Source organism: Mustela lutreola, chromosome X, assembly GCF_030435805.1.
Source record: "Mustela lutreola isolate mMusLut2 chromosome X, mMusLut2.pri, whole genome shotgun sequence".
Classification (NCBI taxonomy): Eukaryota; Metazoa; Chordata; class Mammalia; order Carnivora; family Mustelidae; genus Mustela; species Mustela lutreola.
In genome coordinates this window covers 27246007-27270310 of record NC_081308.1, presented here as the reverse complement: position 1 = coordinate 27270310, position 24304 = coordinate 27246007, and the positions used below count along the sequence as shown (strand labels likewise).

General features: G+C 36.5%; 1 protein-coding gene across 7 annotated transcripts in view; it reads left to right on the top strand.

Annotated features, from left to right (window-relative positions):
• The window catches only part of DMD (dystrophin), a 2248143-nt gene that overhangs the window by 1684032 nt on the left and 539807 nt on the right, over positions 1-24304 (top strand). For all 7 annotated transcript variants that reach the window (XM_059157899.1, XM_059157902.1, XM_059157904.1 and 4 more), the window contains exons 53-54: positions 275-486; positions 20608-20762. In XM_059157899.1, the coding sequence (XP_059013882.1) occupies positions 275-486; positions 20608-20762 (367 nt within the window). The remainder of the gene's footprint in view (positions 1-274; positions 487-20607; positions 20763-24304) is intronic.

The window sequence follows — 24304 nt, the reverse complement described above, 5'->3', positions numbered from 1 at the left end:
TTTTCATATTTGGCTCAGGGGATTGAGAATAGAGAGAGTTTAATTTTTATATACACAACTGATATTCTAGGTTACCTTAAGGAAGATAACTTAACTTCATGTTTGCCATTGGAAAAAGTGAGGATTTCTATTGTCCATTATCCTATCTGTAATACAATGAAGAATTTTTAAAATAAATAATGTGAAAAGTGAGATCATCTTTGAAGGTTAAGATTCAAAGGTCTTCTCCAGGCTAGCATTTACTCCTATATATTCATTTTTCCTTCTATTCCAGTTGAAAGAATTCAGAGTCAGTGGGATGAAGTACAGGAACACCTTCAGAACCGGAGACAGCAGTTGAATGAAATGTTAAAGGATTCAACACAATGGCTAGAAGCTAAAGAAGAGGCTGAGCAGGTGTTGGGACAGGCCAGAGCCAAGCTTGAGTCGTGGAAGGAGGCTCCCTACACAATGGATGCAATCCAAAAGAAAATCACAGAAACCAAGGTTGGTATCATGATTATGTTCTTAAAATAAAATGCCAGTTATAGTGGATAAAATTATAACCATAGATTAAAACTTAATGATTTTTTAAAAGATTTTATTTATTTACTTATTTGTCAAATCACAAGTAGGCAGAGAGGCAGGCAGAGAGAAAGAGAAGGAAGCAGGCTCCCCACTGAGCAGAGAGCCCGATGTGGGGCTTGATCCCAGGAGCCTGAGATCATGACCTGAGCCAAAGGCAGAGGCTTTAACCCACTGAGCCACCCAGGCGTCCCTAAATTTAATGATTTTTAATGTAAATTTATTAAAAGGAAACTAGATTTAAGCCAAAATGAACAGTAGGCTTTTTTTATTTAATTTCTTTTCAGTGTAACAGAATTCATTGTTTATGCACCACACCCACTGCTCCATACAATCTGTGCCCTCCGTAATACCTACTACCTGGCTCCCCCAACCTCCCACCCCCCACCCCTTCAAAACCCTCAGATTGTTTTTCAGAGTCCATAGTCTCTCATGGTTCATATCCCTTTCCAATTTCCCCCAACTCCCTTCTCCTCTCCATCTCCCAATGTCCTCGGTGTTATTTCTTATGTTCCACAAGTAAGTGAAACCATATGATAATTGAGTCTCTCTGCTGGCCTTACTTCACTCAGCATAATCTCTTCCAGTCCCATCCATGTTGATACCAAAGTTGGGTATTCGTCCTCTCTGATGGAGGCATAATACTCCATCGTGTATATGGACCACATTTTCCTTATCCATTCGTCCATTGAAGGGCATCTTGGTTATTTCCACAGTTTGGCGACCATGGCCATTGCTGCTATGAACATTGGGGTACAGATGGCCCTTCTTTTCACTACATCTGTATCTTTGGGGTAAAGACCAAGTAGTGCAATTGCAGGCTCATAGTAGCCAAAATAGAGATTAGAGGAAAACTCATCGCTAATATCAGTCTTAAAATTAATTTTATTTAATCCGGATATCATAGGCTGTTTTTCACATTACACCATCTTTTGAGATCACTTCATAGTTGATATACATACTTGTGTGATAGCATAAAATCAGTCATTTGGAATTAATTCCTTCCTAGAAAAAGTAATGGGTCCTTTCCTTCCTAAGTAGGACCCTGAATGGAGAAGGGAGAGGAAGTGTTAAGATAAGGCAAGGATGAGGGGTCATCTTACATTCTCCTCCAGGTCTTTGACCTTCAGACCTATTTCCCTACTTCTTTCTTTTCCTTCTCTTCTTCTTTTCCCCCCAAACTCCATCATATATCTGTCCACTTCAGAGTGTAGAACTCATTGTGATAAAAGAAGAAGAAAAGGGAAAGGAAATAATATTTGTTCACTATGTTTTATCAAGCATCATGCCTGGTGCCATACATGCTTTTTATTCTTTCAAACCTCATAGTTCTGGGAAAGACCTTAAATGCTAAACAGAGAAGTAACACAGTGAGAATATGATTAGATTGAATATTTTATTGAAACCCTCTATAGATATTTTTTTCCTGGTGGAAAAAGGCCTTCTGCTAAACAATTAGCTGAATCACAAGTTGGCTATGTCATCTGAGGAAAAAAAAATTATATTGTGGTTTTCTTGGATGAAGTGACTTCCATTTCTAAATGAGTCAGTGTTTAGGCTATGCTGAGCTACATGGCATATGTATTTATGCTAGGTTTATTTGAAAAAAAAAAAAAAACCCTGAAACCTCAATAGTTTAATATAATAAAGATGAATTCCAGTGGAGGTTGACGAGCACTTCCTGAGAGCCCTTTCATAAATAGGGACTTAAGGAATCCAGGATTTTCCAGTTTTGTGATACTATCATCTTAAACTTAGGGCTGCCCACAGTCACTGCAGGAGAGTAAGACAGAATGTGGCCAGTTTATCCATGGGGTTCTATGGACAGGCCTGGAAATTATGTGCATCACCTACCTCCCATTGACCAGAACATGTTCCCAGCTTAACATCAGGAAGAGTAAATGGGAATAATGAGCTAATGAGCTTGTAGCCAGCCTCAGCCTTAGCTACTTCTCCAAAGGAGCTGTGCTGCTATGAGAATAAGATTTTTGTTCATATGACAGGAATGTTAGAAAGTCACATAGGATTTTACAGACTCATCATTACCTCTGTTGGAAGCAGTTATGTCTTTCACAAGATGCTTGCTGCCACTAGGATTTTCTTTTTTGGATGAACATAGAAGGCATAGGAATTTCTAATGGTGATATTCCCAACTCTTGGTTTGACTGTGGAATAAAATTCATGCAGCTGTTCTTGAAGGCTCGGGTCTTATCCATAAGGTACTCAGTATGTTATACCATTTCTTTTTCCTGTCCAAAAACTGAGGATTCTATGAATCCAGCAGATCTTGGAAGAAAGCATTTAACTGGTGGGAGGAATTAACAGGGGAAAAGGGTTTGGGCTGGACCCTTGAGTTAGAATAAGGAAAGGAGAAATGAGAGGCATATTGTGATAAATTTGATAAAGGCAAGAAGACTGCAAGTTGTCACATGAGGAATCTCAAAACCTACAAAAATCTTAAAGTGATGGCAAGAATGAATAGGGTTTTGTAGCCCCTAGAAAAGCAAGGTGCTTTAAATAAGAAATGAAAAGAAAGGTAAAAGAAAATATGAAAGGATAAAACAAAACAATTTCATCATCCAAACAAGTCATTATGTTTTAAACACCTAAAACAAAGACAAGATGATATAATTGCTATCATTGTCACACTTTCAAAATAAAAAAACTGCTTTTCAAATGTCAGTCTAAAACTACATCATAAAAATGGCTCAGCCATTATCTATAGGAACTGATGTTTTTGTTTGTGTTATATGTTATATGTTATGAATTCAACTATGTATATAATTTTATATACATAATTATATATACATATATATACATATATATATAGTTGCACTTTCATTGTATGTTCATTATCTAAAGATGACCAAAGCTGTAATTTTTCCATCAATTCCCTAAATGACATATGCTAAAGCTAAAAGTAATCCTAATGCTAATACAAATATTTAGAAAGTACTTGTTCATTGTAAAAATTGTGCTAATCATTTTATATATATATTGGCTTAATTTTACCCTCTGAGGCATCTTCCATGAAAACTATTATCATTCCCAGTTTATGGGTGAGAAAATTGAAGCCTAGAGAAGTTCAGAAACTCTTCTTAAAAATCATAGAGTTACGGGGCGCCTGGGTGGCTCAGTGGGTTAAAGCCTCTGCCTTTGGCTCGGGTCATGATCCCAGGGTCCTGGGATGGAGCCCCACATCGGGCTCTCTGCTCAGCAGGGAGCCTGCTTCCTCCTCTCTCTCTGCCTGCTTCTCTGCCTATTTGTGATCTCTGTCAAGTAAATAAATTAAAAAATCTTTAAAAAAAATCATAGAGTTACGATATGAATGTGTAGCAATTAATCTTGCAGATGACCTCACAGATTTTCTCTTCTACCCATTATCTTCTACGTGACTAAAACAAATCAAGAAAACACTGTGAAGATCAGAAAAGGAGACAACTGTAATTATGAATTGACAAATAAGATCACATTACTGATAAGCCAACAAGTGGGAAATGAAAATGATGAAACAGTATACTGGGGAGAGGCTTTCATATTCTGTTTTACTATGAAAAACTAAAAAAAAAAAATTGCAAATTATAGCTTCTTTTTAATGAAACTACAATTTTTAATTCCTCTAAAATTCAGGGAGTATATAAAATGGAGATTTGGCCTTTGTGTCTAATACATTATCACTACTGAGTGGTAATAGCTGGCTTATCTCTTACAATTTTCTTTTATGAAGAAAAGATGAAAATAGACATAAATAGGCATTGGATAATTTGAACAGAATCTCCTAGTTCCATAAATTCTTTCTGAGTCTTCGTGCCTAAGATTAGCAAGAGAGCTGGTGAGCCTCGTAAGGCGATCATCAGGCTGTGTCTACGGAGGCGGAGAGCTGTGATTAAACCAGCCAACCTCCCTTGCAGCAACGTCACTGATGACTACCCTCACTGTCACAGCGAAATGGTTCCAAAGCAAGCACCAGTAGTATTATACTCTTTGAAAATTTAAACCAGTCATTGTACCTGAACTAAAGAAAAATTCATCTACAATTCTGATATTTTTGTGATTCATCATTGCTCATCTTTGTAATCTCTTCCATTTCTTATCTACATACTTTCATTATCCTCATGATGGAGATAAAATTTTGAATTCTGACTTTAAACTTAGTGTCCTTACATAAATACCTATAGATGTTGCTTTATAACTTGTGATAATTAGCATTTTAAGTACTTCACAGTATCTCATTAAGTTCTACCCTTCACCATCTCCTTACTGATTGGACATTCAGATAGCCTCCTCCTCTTGCTTAAAAAAATAGTAGCAGAGAAAAGATGGGGACAAGAACAAGCCCATCACAGGAGAGGAATCAAGTTTCAGATAGCATCCAGGGACAGTCCATCTGAAAGCATGGTCAGGCTGGAAGGAAATGGCAATGAGAGAGTCTCGATTTATCAAAAGAACAAGCTATAGGCAGCCCATCATGTTGATGATTAATGAGCAGTTCATTAAGAGATGTCCAGAATATATGTAGTTTCTCTCCCACAGAACCCTTAATTTTTTGGAAACAGAAACATAATGCGAGGAAGTAGCTAATTCTGTGAACCACATGGCTTTATTTGATCTTCGCCATGGCCCTAGTAAAACAATAATTTTTTTTGAGGTGAAAAGACAGATGTTAGGGAAAAATCATACAGGATTTCCATTTTAATCAAACTCCCTGCCAATAAGCTATGACAGAATCCTATGAGGGATGATGCCATTTAACTTTCATAGGAAGTAAGATGGTGTGACATTGGCACCTAAAACTGCCAGCAGCGGTCATCATGGGATTTATTTTATTTGGCAGAATCTTGGTTGACTTCACAACCTGTTCCCCAGGCTTTTAAGATTGGCCCAAACTTGGCAGTGAATTCCTTGGAAAAATTATTTCTTGATGATTTTAAGCTTTCTTTTCCAGTGTCAAGAGAGATTTATCCAGGCTCAGAGTTTTCATTTATTTTTCCCCTTTCAGCTTTTGAAAGAGAAATTCCTTTTTTGTCTGCTTTGTGATTGCTTTTGTGTCAAATTCAGCATAAAAGCTTTTCAAACGTGACGGCATTAGCTGTTTTGTGCTTGGCTGAGCTAAGAGTACATGAATTCAATAGAGAAGTGAAATCTTGTTTGAGCCTAGCTGATTTGGCTCTATAATACTTAAAACTATCTGAGGCGAGAAATCCAATAATTTATCAAATTATTAAATAAACATTTCCAAGGTTGCAAAATATCTGTGTTTTGAAGACATTCTTTAGGGAACTTGAAAGATAGATATACTATAATCAAGTAATTAATTTTAAAAGTGAATTTGTTATATATAGTAAATACAGTTAGTATTTGAGGATCTCAAATAATTTTACTAGGAAAGGAGCTAATGAAGAACTTTTTTCAAATATGGAAGTAAAACACTGCAGTTTTAAATTATTTGGTGGGATGGGTAGAATTAGATCATATCCTTATGTGCCATAAGGATATGTACAGTAGTGGAAGCTGAGTTCTTCCTCCACATATTTTATTATTTACTTTTTGACTTGCACAAAATTAAATCAGCAAATTGATTCACACTGGTAGTGTGAGGTTTGGATTTCTGATACTGTAATGAAAAGCATCAGAAATCTTTTTGTCGGGACCTACAATTTCTTCATGATTAAAGAAAAAGAATCAATAACTTAATTGTACTTTTTCTCCCAAAGTATGTATAAAGTTATTAAACTTCTCAAAGCTTGCAGCCAGAGTGTTTCCTACATCACTGATAGAGTAGAGGAAATAATGGGCTAGTTTCCCCAGGTATTGCTATACTATATAAATATTTAATGCACAGTCACCAAGACTTGAATAGTATTATGCTCTGATTACACCATATTTTACCTTGTTTCCTTTTCATAGTCTAACTTATATCATGCTCAAAAATATAATGTAGCAAGTCTGTAAACATATTCCTCCACAAAAGCAACAAATTGCAAGAATTGTCAAAATTGCCTTTTCTGAACTCTGGAAATTAACCAGAGGTTGACAGCATTTTATAAACTGCTGAACCTCAGTAAGAACAGCAGGGTTTGAGGCTTTTTAACTTGGCCTATTCCATCACTTTCTCCCAGCTCCACAGTAGCTTTGAGAATCAGCAGGCTTATAGCCACTAGAGAGGGAAGACCAGGATTGGAGTTCCTCAGAAAGACCCATTTCATTCCCAGAGCTTTATTACTATTTGACCTGTCTTGCAGCTCCCTTGAACAAACCTATACACAAGGCCTTGTCATTTATTATTTGACTGACTTTGCACTAACTCCCAGAAAAAGCCCTATCCCCACAGTGTCTATCCCAAACAAACAGCATCATTGTTTAAATAGTAACCACCTGAGGCTGTGATATCAGTTGGGATAATCATGGTCTAGGAAAAAACTGAAAAGGAAGATTTGGGGAATGAGATGTCCTCAGAGGTATTTGAAAACCTCTGACATATTCCTGGGGGATCTACAAGGCTGCATGCATGTTTTACCAAATAGAGACTATCAATAAAGAGATATAAATTATGAACAGGAACCAAATAGAGATTATGGAGTTTAAAAGTATAATAATTAACATTTTTACTAGAGGAGCTCAACACTAGATCTGAACTGGCAGAACTTGGTCAATAGGGATAATCCACACCAAGGAAAAAGGAGAAAAAAATAATTAACAAAAAATACAGGAAGCAAAAACTGATGGAATTGAGGGAAGAAATAAGCAGTTCAGCAAGAACAAAGACGTCAGTACCCTACTTTTAACAATGGATAACCTGGGCAGAAAATCAATAAGGAAATAGGAGACTTGGAAAAACACTATGAACTAGCAAGGCCTAACAATCACGCATAGAACATTCCACCCAATAATAACAGAGTATACATTCTTCTCAATTGCACATGGAAAATTCTCCAGGAATATGCTATCATAAAACAAGTCTTAATAGATTTAAAAGGATTTTAATCACATAATGTAGATTCTCTAGCCATAAGTAAATTAAATGAAATTAGAAATAACAAACGTAAATTTGGGAAATTCACAACTATGAGAAAATGATACAGTACATTATTAAATAATAGGTCAAAAAAGAAATCACAAAAGAAATGCAAAAATACTTTGAGATGAATGGGCATAAAAATAGAACATACTAAAACTTATAAGATGCATCTAATGAATGTTTGGAGCAATATTTATAACTGTAAATAACTGTATTGAAAACAAATGATCTTGGGGTGCCTGGGTGGCTCAGTTGGTTAAGCATCTGACTCTTGATTTGTGCTCAGGTCATGATCTCGGGGTTGTGCAATGGAGCCGCACATCAGCTTCATGCTAGGCATAGAGCCTTCTTAAGATTCTCTCTCCCTCTGCCTCTCTTCCCTCCTTCTCTAAAAACAAGAAAAGAAGAAGAAAGATCTCAAATGAGTATCCCAATCTTCCACCTTAAGTGGTTAGAAAAAGAAGATTAAACCTAAAGCAAGAAGAGAAAGGAAGTAATAAAAATTAGAGGGAAATCAATGAAACAAAGGAAAGAAAAGTGAGAAAATCAAAAGAATTAAGTTAGTTGTTGGGGAAAAAAAGTTAGTTATTAGAAAGATCAACAATATTGACAACCCTTTAGGTGAATGATTTAAGAAAGAAGAGAAAGAAAGCTCAAATTACTAATCTTACAAATGAAAAAGGATACACCACTACCAACCTTATAAAAATAAAAAGGATTATAAGAGGTTATTATGAATGGGAGAAATAAGAAATATGAATAGACATAACCAGTGTATAAATTGAATCAGTAATTTTAAAACTCTTCCCAAGAAATGACCCAGGCCCAGATGGCTTCACTGGTGAATTTTACCAAATATTTAAAAATGAATTAATAACAGCCTTTCACAAACTATTCCAGAACATGGAAGAGAAAGGAATATTTCCCAACCAAAGATATGACAGGAAAAAAAAAAAAAACTAGAAACCAATATATCTCATGAATATAGACTCAAAAAGCCTTAAGAGTAATACTATCAAACCTAATACAGCAACATATTGAAAGGACTATATACGACAATCAAGTGAAGTTTATTCCAGGAATACAAGGTTAGTTTAACATACAAAACTGAATCAACAAAAAGATTTTTCTTGACTTACGATGGGGTTATGTCTCAATAAACTTATCAAAAGTTGAAAATACCATAAGCCATAAATACATTTAATACACCTAACCTAACAAACATAGCTTAGCTAGCCCACCTTAAATGTGCTCAGAACACTTACAATAGTATACAGCTAGGCAAAATCATCTAACACAAAACCTGTTTTATAATAAAATGAATATCTCTTGTAATTTATTGACTACTGTACTGAAAGTAAAAAAACAGAGCAGTTATATGGGTACAGAATGGTTATCAATGTATCAGTTGCTTATCCCTCAAGATAACATGGCTGACTGGGAGCTGCAGTTTACTGCCACTGCCCAGCATTATGAGAGAATATCATACTGCATACTATTAGTCTTAGAAAAAATCAAAATTCAAAATTTGAAATATGCTTTCCACCAAATATGTCACTTTCACACCATTAAAAAGTGAAAAAAAAATCCTAAGTCAAACAATCATAAGTTGGGACTGTCTATAATGTATCATAGTAGTAGAATAAATGACAAAATCCATTCAGTCATCTCAATAGTTGCAGAAAAAGCATTTGACAAAATCCAAACCCTTTCATGGGGAAAAAAAAACCCACACTCAACAAATTACTAATAAAAGGTGTTGTAGGCTGAATATTGTGTCCTTAAAAGTGTTGAAGGCCCAAACCCTGGACCTTATTTGTGTCCTTATTTGAACATAGGGTCATTGCAGATGTGGTTAAGTTAAGATGAGGTTGGAGCAGGCTGGGTTCTTAATCACATATGATTGGTGTCCTTATAAGAGGAGGAAAAGAGGCATACATGGAGAAAAGAATGCCATGTGAAGACACTTACCCACTCACCATAGGGACAATACCAGGTGACATCAAAGGCAGAGATGAAAAGTGTTGCCACTGTAAGACAAAAAACAGTGAGGATTGACAAGTGCCCCTAGAAGTTAGGAAGAAGCAAGGAAGCATTCTTCTTTATAGGTATTACATGGAGCGTAGCCTGCGACACCTTGACTCCAGAACTGTGAGACAATACATTTTGCCATTTTAAGCCACCCAGTTTGTGATACTTTGTCTTGGAAGTCCTAGGAAAATAGTACAGAAGGAAAATTGCTTAACCTGATAAAGGGCATCTGAGCAAAGCCTACAATTAACATCACAGTAAAAGACTGAATGCTTTCACCTATGATCAGGAACAAGGTAAGGATGGTTGCCCTCTCCACTTCTATTTACCACTATAATAGAGTTCAGGCTACAGCAACTGGGCAAGAAAAATAGATGAAAGTCATCCAGATTGGAAAGGAAAAAATAAAACAATCCATTTGCAGATGACATGATCTTGTATACAGAAAATCCTAAGGGATATACCGAAAAAGTATTAGAATGAATAAATTCAGCAAGTTTACAGATTATAAGACCAAAATGCATAAATCATTTGCTTTTCTATATTTAAGCAATGAATAATCTGAAAAATGAAATGCAGAAAGCTGTTCCATTTATAATGGCATCAAAAAAAAAAAAAAATACAGGACACCTGGTGGCTCAGTCGGTTAAGTGTCTGCCTTCAGCTCAGGTCATGATCCCAGGGTCCAGGGATCAGAGTCCTACATTGGGCTCCTTGCTCAACAGGGGGCCTGCTTCTCCATATGCCTGATGCTCCCCCTGCTTATGGTTGCACTCTCTCTCTTGCTCGCTCTTGCTCTCACTCTCGCTCTCTCTCTCTAGCAAATAAATAAAATATTTGAAAAAATACTTAGGAATTAAAAAAATGCAAATTATATACCACCAACTACAAAGCACTGTTGAATGAAATTAAAGAAGACCTAAATAAATGGGAAAATGTCCCATGTTCCCAGATCAAAAGACTTAATATTGTTAAGATAGCAATAACCTCAAATTGATCTATACACTTTATGCCATCCTCATCAAAATTCTAGCTGGTCTTTCTGCATAAATAGACAAGTGGATCCTAAAAATACTTACTGAAATGCAAGGGACAAGGAATAGCCAAAACAACCTTGCAAAACAGCAGAGGACTCACAATTCCCAATTTTAAAACACTACAAAGCTACCGGAATCAAGACAATATGGTGCTGACAAGAAGCTAGAAATAAAGATTGACGAAATAAAATTGAAAATCCAGATGTAAAATCTTGCTTTTAAGGTCAATTGATTTTTGACAAGATTGCTAAGATAATTCAATGGCAAAACAATAGTCTTTTTAAACCCTTGTGCTTGGATAACTAAATATTCACATACAAAATAATGAAGTTTGACCCCATGTAACACCATACACAAATATTACCTCAAAAATGGATTATGATAGAGCTAACTATAAGAACTAAAATTTATTTTAAAAAATATATATATTTTTAGAGAGTGAGAGAGAGAGAACAGAGGGGACAGAAGAAGCGGGAAGGAATCCTCATGCAGACTTGCTGCTGAGCATGGAGCCCAACAGGCGGCTTAATCCCAGGACCCTGAGATCATGACCTGAGCCGAAATCAAGAGGCAGACACTTAACCAACTGATGCACCCAGGTGCCCTGAGAACTAAAACTTTTTTTTTTTTTTTAACTAAAACTTTTAAAACTGTTATAAGACAACATATTAGTATGATGACTTAGACAATGTTTTCTTGTCTATGACACCAAAAGCAACCAAAATTAAACTTTTGTACTGCAAGAGATATAAAGAAAGTATGAAGATAACCCACAGAATGGGAGAAAATATTTGCAAATATCTGATAAGGGACTTGTATCCAGAATACATAAAGAACTTTATAAATCAACAAGAACTAAAAAATAGACCCATTACAAATCAACAAATGATTTTAAAAGACAGTTCTTCAAAGAAGATGTACAAATGCACCATAAGCCCATGAAAAGATAGTATTATTAGTCATTAGGAAAATACAAATGCAAACCATGACATGCCATTTCATACTCACTAGGTTGGTTGAAATAAGAAAGATGATAATGAGGTTGACAAAAATGTGGAATAATTGAAACCTCATACATTGCTGTTGGGAATGTGAAATGATACAACTTTGGAAAAAAGTTTAGCAGTTCCTATAGATATTAAACATGAAACTATATCTGACATAACAGTGCCATACTCAGGTATGTATCCAAGAGAAATAAAAACATACATCCACACAAAACTTTTATACAGATGTTTGTAGCAGAGTTATTTGTGATAGCCAAAAAGTGGAAAAAACCCACGTTTATTAACTAAGGAATGATTTTTGTAAGGTGGTATATTGCAATGGAATATTATTTGGAAATAAAAATCATTAAAGTGCTGGTACCTGCTATAATATGGATGAACCTCAAAAACATTATGCTGGGTGAAAGAAGCCAATCACAGAAGACCACATAGTGTATGAGTCCATTTGTATGACATATCCAATAAAGGCTAGGGGACAGAGAAAATAGACAATGGAAAGTGACTCTTAATGGTACAGGGTTTCTTTTGGGTTTTAAGAAAATGTTCCAGAATTAGATTGTGGGGGTGCCTGGGTGGCTCAGTCAGTTGAGCGTCTGACTCTTAATTTTTGGCTCAGGTCATGATCTCAGGGTCCAACTCCTGATTTCAGTCCAGAACATAATCTCAGGGTTGTGGATCCAGCCCCACATTGGGCTCATGGGGAGTCTGCGTGAAATTCTCTCTCCCTCTGCCCCTTCCCAACCCCCTAAAATAATAAATAAATCTTTTAAAAAATTAGATTGTGGTGATGGCTTTGATTATACTAAAAAACACTAAATTATACACTTAAAATGGGTAGATTTTATGTTATGTGAATTATATCTCGAAGTTGCTTTCAAAAGGTGCATGTCTACATGTCATTAAGACTACAGATCTTATTCTTGTCTCTTCAAGTTTATAAACTGCTTTAGAAACATAGTTTCTGAAATACATATTAGCAACAGAACCTCTTCTGTATGAATCATTATACTAGCTTATTCTATCCCTCACCCTGGCCTCATATTATTTGGAAATGTTAGATGACCCTTCTGGAGTTAGGGTTGTACCTGACTAGCTATACCTGTCAGGATAGTCCAAGTTATACCACACTAACAACCTTCAAATGTAGAAGCTCAACACAAACTTTATATTTTACTCATGTTACATGTCCATTGTAGATTCACAAGAGGGTTCTACTGAGCTTAGTCAGTCAGGGACCAAGGCTGATAACAGCTGGGTCTTGATATATACTTCCATGATTAAGGAGGCAGGGTACATGAATAATGTCATCAATTCATAAACCTTCTGCCTGAAAGTGACAAGTAGCCATAATCAGTTACATAGCCATCCCCAGTTCAATGGGGGTGCGGATGGCTTGAAAAGGCACTGAATGTTTGTGGACAATAATGTATTATACCACAGTAGGCTCACGGGGTTTGAAAAATAGCCAAGAAAAGTGCCACTTTGTAGAGATCTATCATCTGGCATTCTCTCTGGAGTAATTTCCACCCAACCATTTCCATATCCTCTCAACCAGACTTCTCTTAGATGCCTGGGGTAGCTGGGTGATTTCTTAATTACAACACTACTTAAGCCTTTTAATAAAGTCAGCAAATTAAAGAGAAAGCCCAGATAAAGAGAATGCTTTCTAAAATGTCATAATGAAATTAAGGTAATGAAGTACTTGGAGGGCTCTCCTCCCTTCTTTTTGTATAAAACTTATTCCAAAGAAGCTGGAAGAGAAATGGGGCCTGAAAGTAAAGAGGGAGGAAAATAAATTGTATGCCATTAGTTTAATTATGAAAATTCATTACATGAAGCCATGTAAGACAGAAAATAATGGAACTCTAATGGGTTGGCCGATAACACATTTACTAGCCTGCTCTCAGCTTGTAGTCATTGTTGAAAGGATAAAAAAGTAACAACTTTGGTATGTAGTCCTCAAAGCTATTGGAAAGATTAATCATTTCCAGTAAGCTGGAAAATGAGGGCCATTTTCTTAAATAGTATCTCCTGTATAGAGTGTTAGCTTCTGAAACAGAGATGTTTGGTAATGTCAGAGGTTTAATAGATGAATAGTGAAGTTAATGGTGAGAGGCTTTACTTTTGAAATAGCTTCCTTACAGATATTTTAACATTTCTATTATAAATCCATAAAGAGGTTTTATAGGTCATTTTAATTCACACAAGCAAGAAAGAGTGTTTCTTTTTCCCAGTAGAGAATTATAGAACATTAATTCATACTTAGGACTGAATTGTTTAGTGATTTTTTTTTAATAAACCAAATCTGTGTTTTTTCTGCTGTCTTTGTTTGCCAATGTCTTACTTTATTATACACAATAATTTTCCAATCATGCTATAATCATGAAGGAGACTGTTTTACATTCTTTGGTGTTCAGTTATGATAAGCTCAGTCATTTATGTTAAATTCCTTTAAATGGAAGTGTATCTTCTTTAGCTAGATTAAACCCTGAATACTGGAGTCAAGAAACTTGCATTTTTGTGATGCCTCTGTCACTGATTAGCTTTGTCATCAACAAGTCACTTAAACTTTCAGAGGTTTTCATATTATCGGATGGACAATTATGGTATTGGGTCAGAGAAAAGGAAAAGGATAGTGGACAACAAAAGATGAAAGTGGATGTGTGAGTGGGGTCCTATACTGGAGAGCCTCATAATCTAAGGAGAAAGTTTAGATTTTGTCTTGTAGGTAAGAGGGAGCCACTGAAAGTTTTTACAGAGGAGTGATATGGTTCTATTCGTATTTCAAAATATTACTTGAGCAGCTCTTTGGGGATGGAAGGACTGGTTTGAGGTGGAAGAAAGGAGCTAATAAAAATGTTGTTGGAGAATCCAACCAAGAAATAATGAGAACCTAAATTAAGGCAGTGACAGTGGAGGTAGATTACTTGGCTAAGGAGAAAATTGTGATAAAACCCTTCTTTGGGTATGCTCTCTGTTTCCTCTTCCAGTTAAGGGTCAGTTACACTACAGGTGGAAAAAATTGGGTGAAGGACAGAACCTTGGAGAACATCAGCATTTAAGAGAAAGATAGAAAAAGAACAACTGAAATCACAAGAGATTTGAGAGGAGACCCAAAGAGAGAGGGCTAAGAAAGGATGGAATCTCAAGAAGGGACTAACCAGTAGCACTAGTTGCTGCAAATACATTAAATGAGAACCTAAGATTTACCCCAGACATTGGTGACTGCATCTGTTAACTATTTTCGCAAACATTCTGCATACCAGAACACTTCAGAATGTCAGTGGCACACAACAGTAAACATGTACTTTTTAATGAGTTGACAGCTTGGGTGGGGTGCCACTGCTTCATGCTGCAGCTTGGTTGGGATGGCTCCCTCCAAGGTCACTCTTCCTTTACCAGGGATGATCAGGGTAGCCCCAGGGATGTTTATTTCTTGGTGGTAGCTGAAACACATTAAGGGCTAACCACACTGCAGGAGCACATTTCAAGCCCCCTCTTGTATCAGTTCTATAAACACCCCATTAGGATTAGGAAAAACAAGTCATAAGGCCAAGATCACTGACAAGGGCCAGGAACTCACCTCTGCTGCCTGTAGCAAGACATTAGAAGTTAAATAGCAAAGAACATTAGAAGTTAAATAGCAAAGAACATGGAATACAGGGAGGGGTAAAGAATCGGAGCCACTAATCCAATTTACCCCAATGATGTGTCAGAATAGTTTTAGTGGGGTGGTGTTGGCACAAGCCTGATTTTGATGAGTTGTACAGGGGCAGGAATGTAATCAATGAGAATTTGCTTTCTGAGGAGCTTAACTATGAAAGGAAAGACAAGGACAGGGTGTAGGTTTTGTTGTTGTTGTTGTTTGGAGATGAAGGGGTTGGAGGAGGACTCATGTTTGAAGGCTGTGGAGAAAGACCCTGCAGAGAGACAAGAGACTGAAAAGACATAAATATCCCAGAATAGATGAGTGTCCAGACAGAGGGATCTGCTTCCCATCGCACTAGTCATCTCTTCTTTTGAGACTAAAAAGAAAGATGCTAGATATCATCTCTGCTTAATGAAATGTGTGCTTGTTAAGTTAAGCTGTGTCATTGTAGGCCGTGCCTTTTGGTGTGAGATTTCTTCCAGTTTGGACCATCAGGGTTCAGTCTGGAAACCACGCTAGATATTTCAGAGGAAATTTAACACCGATGAGTGGTTCCATGGCTAATGGAAGAGCTAAGAAACCCAGTAGGAGACAGTAGGGTAGCCCGGAAGTTGGCAATATCAGGAAGATGTTGGCCACCTCAAGGGCCAAAGGGCCAACCAATGTTACCAATGTCCAGAAACTGGAATCACCTGGTGCTTACTCAATAACTGTGGGGGCAGCACAGTGGGTCCTGACACTACAAAGGGAGGGGCTGTCCCTTAAGAAATGGAAACGTGAAGAAGACTCTGCCCATGGAGAGAGAAAGAGAAAATATACTTGAGTTTCCCCCTTCTCCTCCTCTTCCATTTCCCACCAAGATCTCTCACTGGCCTAACCAATCTAGAAGCCAACTGACAAGAAATCCTGGGAAATTCTCTTCTCCCGAGGGGTTAGTTCATCTGCAATATTGAGTAGAGTAGGAGATTGCCAAAGAAGGGATCTAAAAGCTAAGAAGCTCTTCCACTGTTAGCTCACAGAGGTAGATTTTTTAATGAATTTCTTAGTTCATGTATGCAGACACAGTATCTTAACAAAACAGAGAAACCTAATATGTAGAACTTTTTGTCCATAAATACATTAGGATCCTATTTTATAATTTTCCGAGCAGATTTATTTGGATTTTGGCCTCATGACAAACCTGAGGCATAGGCAGAGTAAGCCACTCCATTCTATTTTACACACAACAAAGCTGGGACTCCTAAGGTTAATGACTTTCTTAAGATCAAACAGCAAAACAATGGCCAAACAAGACTTCCTGGGAAAATGCCTTTTCATTACTCTGTGTTGCCTTTCATGAAGCTTCTTTGAGTCACGGTTATTAAAATGTTAAACTCAGGTTCATCTGGAACAAATGGTAATTTCATTTGTAGGTGACCATCCCAAAACATGTTATATAAGAAAACCTCAACAACACTCAACTGAAATTTTTTAATTATAAGTCTATGGACTCACATTTATTTATCTCCTGAATTAAAGGAAGTCTTTTAGATAAGCTATGGCATTACTGACAAGGTCTATAAAACAGTGAGTCCCTTGCTTTGAGGTCAATAGAAGCTTATCCTGTGTTGAATACAGTGTGGCTCATTCAAAATAGTAGTAATAGCAGTAGAATTAGTAGTAGTAGTAGTAGTAGTAGTAGTAGTAATAGAAAGGGTAGTAATAATCAGAATAATTGAATTCTTTGAATGTGCCAGTCACCATTCTGAATGTATCCCCTGGATTTTCTTAATGAACCCTCATGAAAATATTTGAGGTAAATGCTGTTACTACACCCATTTGAGGAAGAAGGAAACAGAACCACAAAGAGGACAATTAACTTTCCCATTTGTCACATAACCAGGAAGTGATCAAACTAGGATCCAAACACAACAGGCTGAAACTTTTAACTACTCTCTCTCTTTCTTCCTTGTTTTCTCCCACACAGAGTCCATATTCCTAAAAAGAATTCTTACAAATAAAAAATGAGGAAAGACAAACATTAAAATGAAAAATTTTTAATACTCAAAGTTCTTGAAATTAATTCAGGTTGTCCCATAGCTGACAGTCATTTTTCTGCCTAAAATGCTGTGTATAAAATACCAAGCACGTATTAACAGCAGCACTGTATTAGGTTTGAATATAAAATATTTCTTTCCCGGTTGGGGACACAATCTTTTGGAGATTTAGCATTTTATATTCTTCATGGAAAACACACATCCACATATATATGCACCCACAAAAGTCATCTTTTTTTATAGGCTTGTGTTCACAGTATTTCAAATTTCTTCACACACTGTGATCACTATACAAACAATTCCCTGTAGTGTATACCATTGTAAATGGAATTCAGAAATAAAAAAAGCGTGTGTGAATTCTATTGTATTTTTGAATTTACACTCCTTCTGTGGCTTGGAGTTATCCCAGTAGTAAATTTCACAGTGGTAGGCAAAACTGGTCAAAGTTATTGTGTGTAGTCTGAAAGACACTTGGTTAAAATGCAGGTTGGTCAACATACTATTTTAGGAGGAAGGGAAACCGTCTGTTCAGGTGAAATGTCTTTAAGAAGGGAGAAAAGAACGCTGTTGTTGAGAACCTTAGAGTTGAAAAAGGGGCCTTTGCCCTTTCAGTTTTGCTCAAGGTCAGCGGATATCTTCTTCTTAATCCTACATCCTCATAAAACCTGGGCAGTATATACAGTGAGGGTTAGAGCTCAGTCAACATTTCTATAGGTATAAAAATCTTAATATCAATGTAAATACAAATTTGAAGAGAAATATATTGCTTATTGGGTTGTGGTTTTGTTTGTTTGTTTGTCTGTCAAGAATTAAAGTTTATCAATAAGCTCTGGTTTGAAATTGAGCCTCACTCTTTTACCTGTTTACTATAAAGTATCTTTCGCTTGATATTTCCTTCGAGATTTTGGAAAATTCAAGCATAGTTTTCAACTGAAACTTCTGGGTATTTTTTTATGATCTGTAGATTAGAACCAAAGAGTCTATCCTTCTTCCTATAGACTTTTTAAATAGCAACCCCTGAGTGAGGGTTGGCTCCCAATATTATTAGGTAAAATAAGTGATTGTAATTACATTTATCAAAATTTTAGTTTAGATTTTATATATAAATGTATGTGCTCTAATGTTGCTTTATCATATTTCTTTAATAGAAAAAAAGTCTCCCTAAAAAGAAATTAACTTGGAAAAAGGTAACCAAGTCATAGGTCTCAGTTTCATGCATTCTTATACTACCAATTAGAGATTGAATAGATGATGAATAATAAACTCTTCTTTAAAAATGGAGACACCATCTTATGGATAAGAAGGCCCAGTTACAAGTACATATTACTTTAACACTGTAGGGTTGGCTTAAGTAAGGAGAGGAAGGGATGGAAAGGTCATTTTGTACCTTAGGATATTTCTAGAAAGCAAAAACCTTCAGGGGGTATGATTCACCTCAGAAAGGCTTTTGAATAGTGTGAGGTTCCAAAATGTAGAAAATATGAACCACAGGGCTTGATAAAATGAGAACATAAGGAAAGGCAGTGTCATTCCACAAGAATACATTTTAATTGCTTTGTAGTGTAGCAACTATTCTCTACATCTTTAAAAACTTTCTCCCTTTTTCCTTTCAAAAGTTAGCGATATTGGCTTTAGATGCTCGGTACTAATTGGATTATTTGGCTCTTTGTTTTATGCAATAAACGCAATTATTTCTTTTGAGTCAAGAAAAGGATGTTCTAGTGAATGAGGAAATGCCAGATTATATGTACATTATACATTTTCAAGGAATAGGAGTCCACCCAAACATACTGGAACTATGCTAAAATAACTCTTGTTTGATTTTATTATATAAACAGCATACCAGCATGAAAGAACAAATATTAAAACAAAAATGACTACTCTTCAGAAACATCAGTTCATTTCAATTTCTTGTATTCCCCTTCTAATTCATGACTTACAGATTTAAGAAATACAGTATAGCTAGAAATTGTGTTTTATTTGTTATGTATGACTTTGGTGCACATTTACTGCACATTAGACCATTGGGTTGATGTATTGTGTTAGTTTAATGTCTTCTCATGAAACACTGAAATTTTCTCATTTTTTGTACTATATTAGTTGATGAAGCTCTTTATTCCTATAATGTATTTCTTTTCTTTTAAATATTTTATTAGGAGAAAATACCAAAAGTATAATTGGTAGGTCAGTGGGAGTAAGCATTTGTATGGTGGTTGATACTTATTGCCAGATTGTCCTGCTTGATACTTTTCCCAGCAGTAGTATGTGAATATGCTAGTTTTACCACAGCCTTTCCAGCTTGGGTTTTATTATTTTATTAATTTAATTGGTGTCCAATTATATCATCTTGATTTAATACTCTGTTTTTTAAGTTAATTTTTAAAATGGAAATCTTTTATTCTTCCTCTTGTTTGAATTGCCTATTCCTGTTCCTCTGTCCCTTTATCAGTGGCTTAACCTACTATGTTGGATTTGATATGACCATCTTAACTATTTAATATCATCTTAATGCTTAGAATCTACTTCCATGGACTTATAGCCATGGTTAATTATGTTTCCAGATAAACCTGTTATTGGTTTACTTATTTTATATGTGGTGTATCGAGTGATACTATCAAGTGAGCTTGATAATACTCAATTGTCAAAGACAAACAAGAAAACACAGGTCATTTGGTTTAGCAAGATTCTTACATTTGAAATTTTATTCTAATTTAAAAGGAGAATATTTAGTAAAGTATTATGAATAAACTCATCTTTCAAAAACATTCATAAGTAGGATAACAGTACTGTTCTTTTGATGTGATATTTCTATATGCAGCCGTAGTTGAATGCCAGTAGATGGCACTAATTACATAAACAATTCAACAAGTTAATGAAGAGGGAAAGAAATACATGAGATTTGTTTTTCCGTTCAAATTTTGGTATATATCCCATACTCAACAACTATACATGAGCTTATTTTTATAGTTCATCCTCTCCCATGAGAAAAATAATAAAGCCCAGTTGATTTCAAGTTAATTGTCACTAAATTGAAATACCCGGTACTGAGTATTGCTCAAGATGCGGCATTTGAAAAGTTTTGTCATTAAAAGTGGGTTAGTTTATACAACCATGATTGACTAAACGACATGATAGATTAAAAGTTATCATGTAGACATGTTCTGACCTGGGGATTCAAAACCTATTTATAAAAAATTTTAAGAAACTGCAATTTAAGATTTCAGAGAAAACTGACATTCATTTTCTTTCCCATATGCATCCGCAGCAGTTGGCCAAAGACCTCCGCCAGTGGCAGATAAATGTAGATGTTGCAAATGATTTGGCACTGAAACTTCTCCGGGATTATTCTGCAGATGATACCAGAAAAGTCCACATGATAACAGAGAACATCAATGCCTCCTGGGCAAGCATTCATAAAAGGTATGACCAACATTATTTCTGAAACTAGTGTTGGTTGTCACAATGGATAGGTGGTGACACTGGGTGGACCACGCAGTTTTATTTCCCTAATCCTGCTTCGGAGGGGCTTCAGAGGATCAAAGGTGACAAATATCAACTAAATTTGCAGGCTTGCCTAAATCCTAAATCCTCTAGAATTTTAAAGACGAGGGACCTGAAGACTTGTGAAATTAAGTGACTTGCCCACAGTGTCAAAGGTGGTGCTATAATTAAGAGTTTAGACAAACACAAAATACTGATTTATAATCAAAAGAGCCATTTACCAATACATTTTGAGAACTCTATCTAAAGAAATATCATTCTATTCCATAGTGACACATGCTGCCCCATTCTTAATCTGGCAAGGAGGCCATTTGGGGTTTCATGATGGGATTATAGCTGTCCATGGTTCTGTTTGTAACTCATTCCACATACTCAGTAAGAAAATCTGTGCAGTGTAACATGACTCAGAACTTCCTTTCCCCTTCCATATCAATGAAAATTAACAGCCCTTAGAGACACTGTGTTCTGAAGGTAGATTCTATGTTCTTATTATGCACTCCTTTAACCCCATGTGCTTTTCTTTTAATAGCATTTATCCTAATTTTAAATAAAAACATGAATTATGTAACTAATTATTTAATGTTCGTCCTTCATATTAGTCTAAACTCCCTATGGAGAGAGACCCCCCTTTTTTTTATACTTGGTTAGCCAACATATAGTACATCATTAGTTTCTGATGTAGAGTTCAACGATTCATTATTTGCATATAATACCCAGGGCTCATCACAACAGGTGCTCTCCTTAATACCCATCACCTGGTTACTCCATCCCCCACTCCCCTCCCTTCTGTAACCCTCAGTTTGTTTCCTGGAGTCCAGAGCCCCTTATGATTTGAAAGACCCTCTTTCTTTTTTTTTTTTTTTTAAGACCCTCTTTCTTATTTGACATATCCTGAGGTCCTGAACCAAGTGATGTGATGGGGAGCTGGGAAATCCTTGTTGAATGATGACTCTCTTTGCATGATGTGGTTACCTTGTTCATGCGATGGCAATTTAAGGATTATTGAGTACTTATTTTTAGTTCTGTCAAAAAACAGAGGCAGTTCAGCTCAGGTCATAATCCTCGGAGTCCTGGGATCCAGCCCCTGCGTCGGGCTCCATGCTCAGAGGGGGGTCTGCTTCTCCCTCTCCCTCTGTCACTCCTGCCACTGCTTGTTTGCACTCGCTCTCTCTCTCTCTCTCTCTCTCTCAAATAAATAAATAGAATCTTAAAAAAAAAAAATAGGGGCAAAAAGAGTACTTGTGCAATGATGAGGAAAACCACAGTGAAATGTAAATAAATTCCAAAAGATGACATGAATTACTGTACAGTGATGAGGAAAACCACAGTGAAATGTAAATAAATTCCAGAAGATGACATGAATTACTGAAGATGTCAGTTAGGTGGCCTAGACTAAGAAGAAAAGGCCTCCATCAGGGGGAGAAAAACCACCAGATTTTGAACTAAGAGCAGAAACTCTTAGGAGTAGTGAGCTACCGATATGTGGAAACTGAGAAAGCAAGTAAATCTTGAAATTGAGTTAGGAATTAAAGAGTGAAAACTCCTGGGAAACTGGTTTTGCACCGGTGGCCCTGAGGGGAGAGAGCAGCTCTAGTGTTGAATTCCAGACAGCAGGTATTCAGATGACCACGGAAAGAAGTTTCAACCTGCAGTTGGGAGTTACCTTCAGGGGTCCATCTCATGGACCCTGGTGGAGAGAGGACAAGCTTGACTAATGGAGTGATAATCAGAAAAAAAATTCTTAAAGTGACTGCTTCTTTTCAGTAGCAAGGTTTGAATTTTTCAATTCAAATATGGATCTGGTATCTGTTGAATTAAATAAGGGCAGATTAGGCTCAGGAAGACTTACACATATGTAAGCCAATGGTATCAGAGACTCAGTAGTTCAATCTCAATAGGAAACACTTGTTTGTCAAAGAGAAAAAAAAAAAAGAGAAGTCTCTTTGGAAAAGCAAATTAAGATCAGAAATTAATTTAGTAAGTTTAGGATATGTAAGCTAAAAGGGGGGCCAAAAAGAAAGCTTGTTCCTGGTACAAACTGAGGGCTTCGGGGAGGGGGAAAGCCTATTCCACCTATGCTGCTCTTACTGGAAGTCTCCTGGCTCCACATTCCCATGCTCCTCTGATGTGCAAGTGGCTTTCTCTCTCCTTATAATCACTTCCTTAAGGGCTTGGCTTCTTTCAGCCCTTGGAGGAGCTTCCAGTTTATATTTTTTGATTCAATCCCTAAAAATCTACTGCCTAAGGAAGGTATACCATTATTTCTCCAATGGCTACATTTAAATAGGATGTTAGCAGCCAAATTCCATTTCCCACTGGCTCCTACAAAAGCTGAAGTCTGCCAAACTAATTTTAACTCTTGCCTCTAAAGTTCCTCCCCATGCCTTTCTCATGTATACTCTGTGAGTACACTGATGACCATCCCTTTATGTCATTTGCCACTGACAGTGATCGTGTGATTTTCAGACCTGCGTATCCCACTGACTTATTTCTAGTTGAACGTCCCTCTGGAATCGCAAACTGAATGGGCCCAAGGCTGAACTCATGTTTACCCTCTTTCAACCTTTTTTTTCCAGATGCAGCCTACTTCTCTTCCCCCAGTCAGTTGCCAAATCGAAACTCATGCTTCACTCTTCATTTTACAACCCCAGTAGCTAAGCTATCACAAAGCTATTTACCACTGAAGTAACTTTCAAATCCAACCACTTCTCCTTTTCTGTCCTCCTCAACTGTCAGGAGTTACTACATCATTGACCTACTTGGTGTCCTTCCTCCTAGTCTTCCTACTTCCTACCCATTCTCTACAAAAAAGGCAGGCTGATCTTTCTAAATACGGTATATTTATGTAGCTCACCCTCCTCTGACTTTTAAAGCCTTTAATGGCTTATCCATTATTTTCTGAAGACAGGCTATAGTTTTTGAGACTTTAAATACCAACTCTACTCTTTTAAATGACTTCAAGGTCATGTGTGATTGAGCCTTTCCTTAAAACTACAGCCTCATTTTCTGCATTCCCTCAGTCTCCCCTTGCACGTCCCCCACACATACTTAAGTAACATTGAGCTGTTTTCATTTCCTCATAGCTATGTGCTGTCTTCTCTACTACCTCCTGACCTGATATTTATGTATTATTCCTTCTTCTTTGCCTAGTTAACTTCTGTTCATTATCTAGGTCTCAGTATAAATGCCAATTCCTTCAGGAAGTCTTTTTTGACTTTTAGGCCCCATCTATAGAGTTTACCTCATTACTTTAGTGTACTGATGAGAATGTTGGCTCTGTGAGGGTATTCCCATGGGCTGCTTGTCTACCCTATTACCATGCACTTAGCTTTGCAAATGATAACTACCCCCAACACATTTTTTATTAAATAGGTAAATGAACTAATGAAAAATAACTAAATACAAGTGTTCTGGTGCTCCAATAACTTAACACAGAAGAAAACTATATCCATTAGGATTGT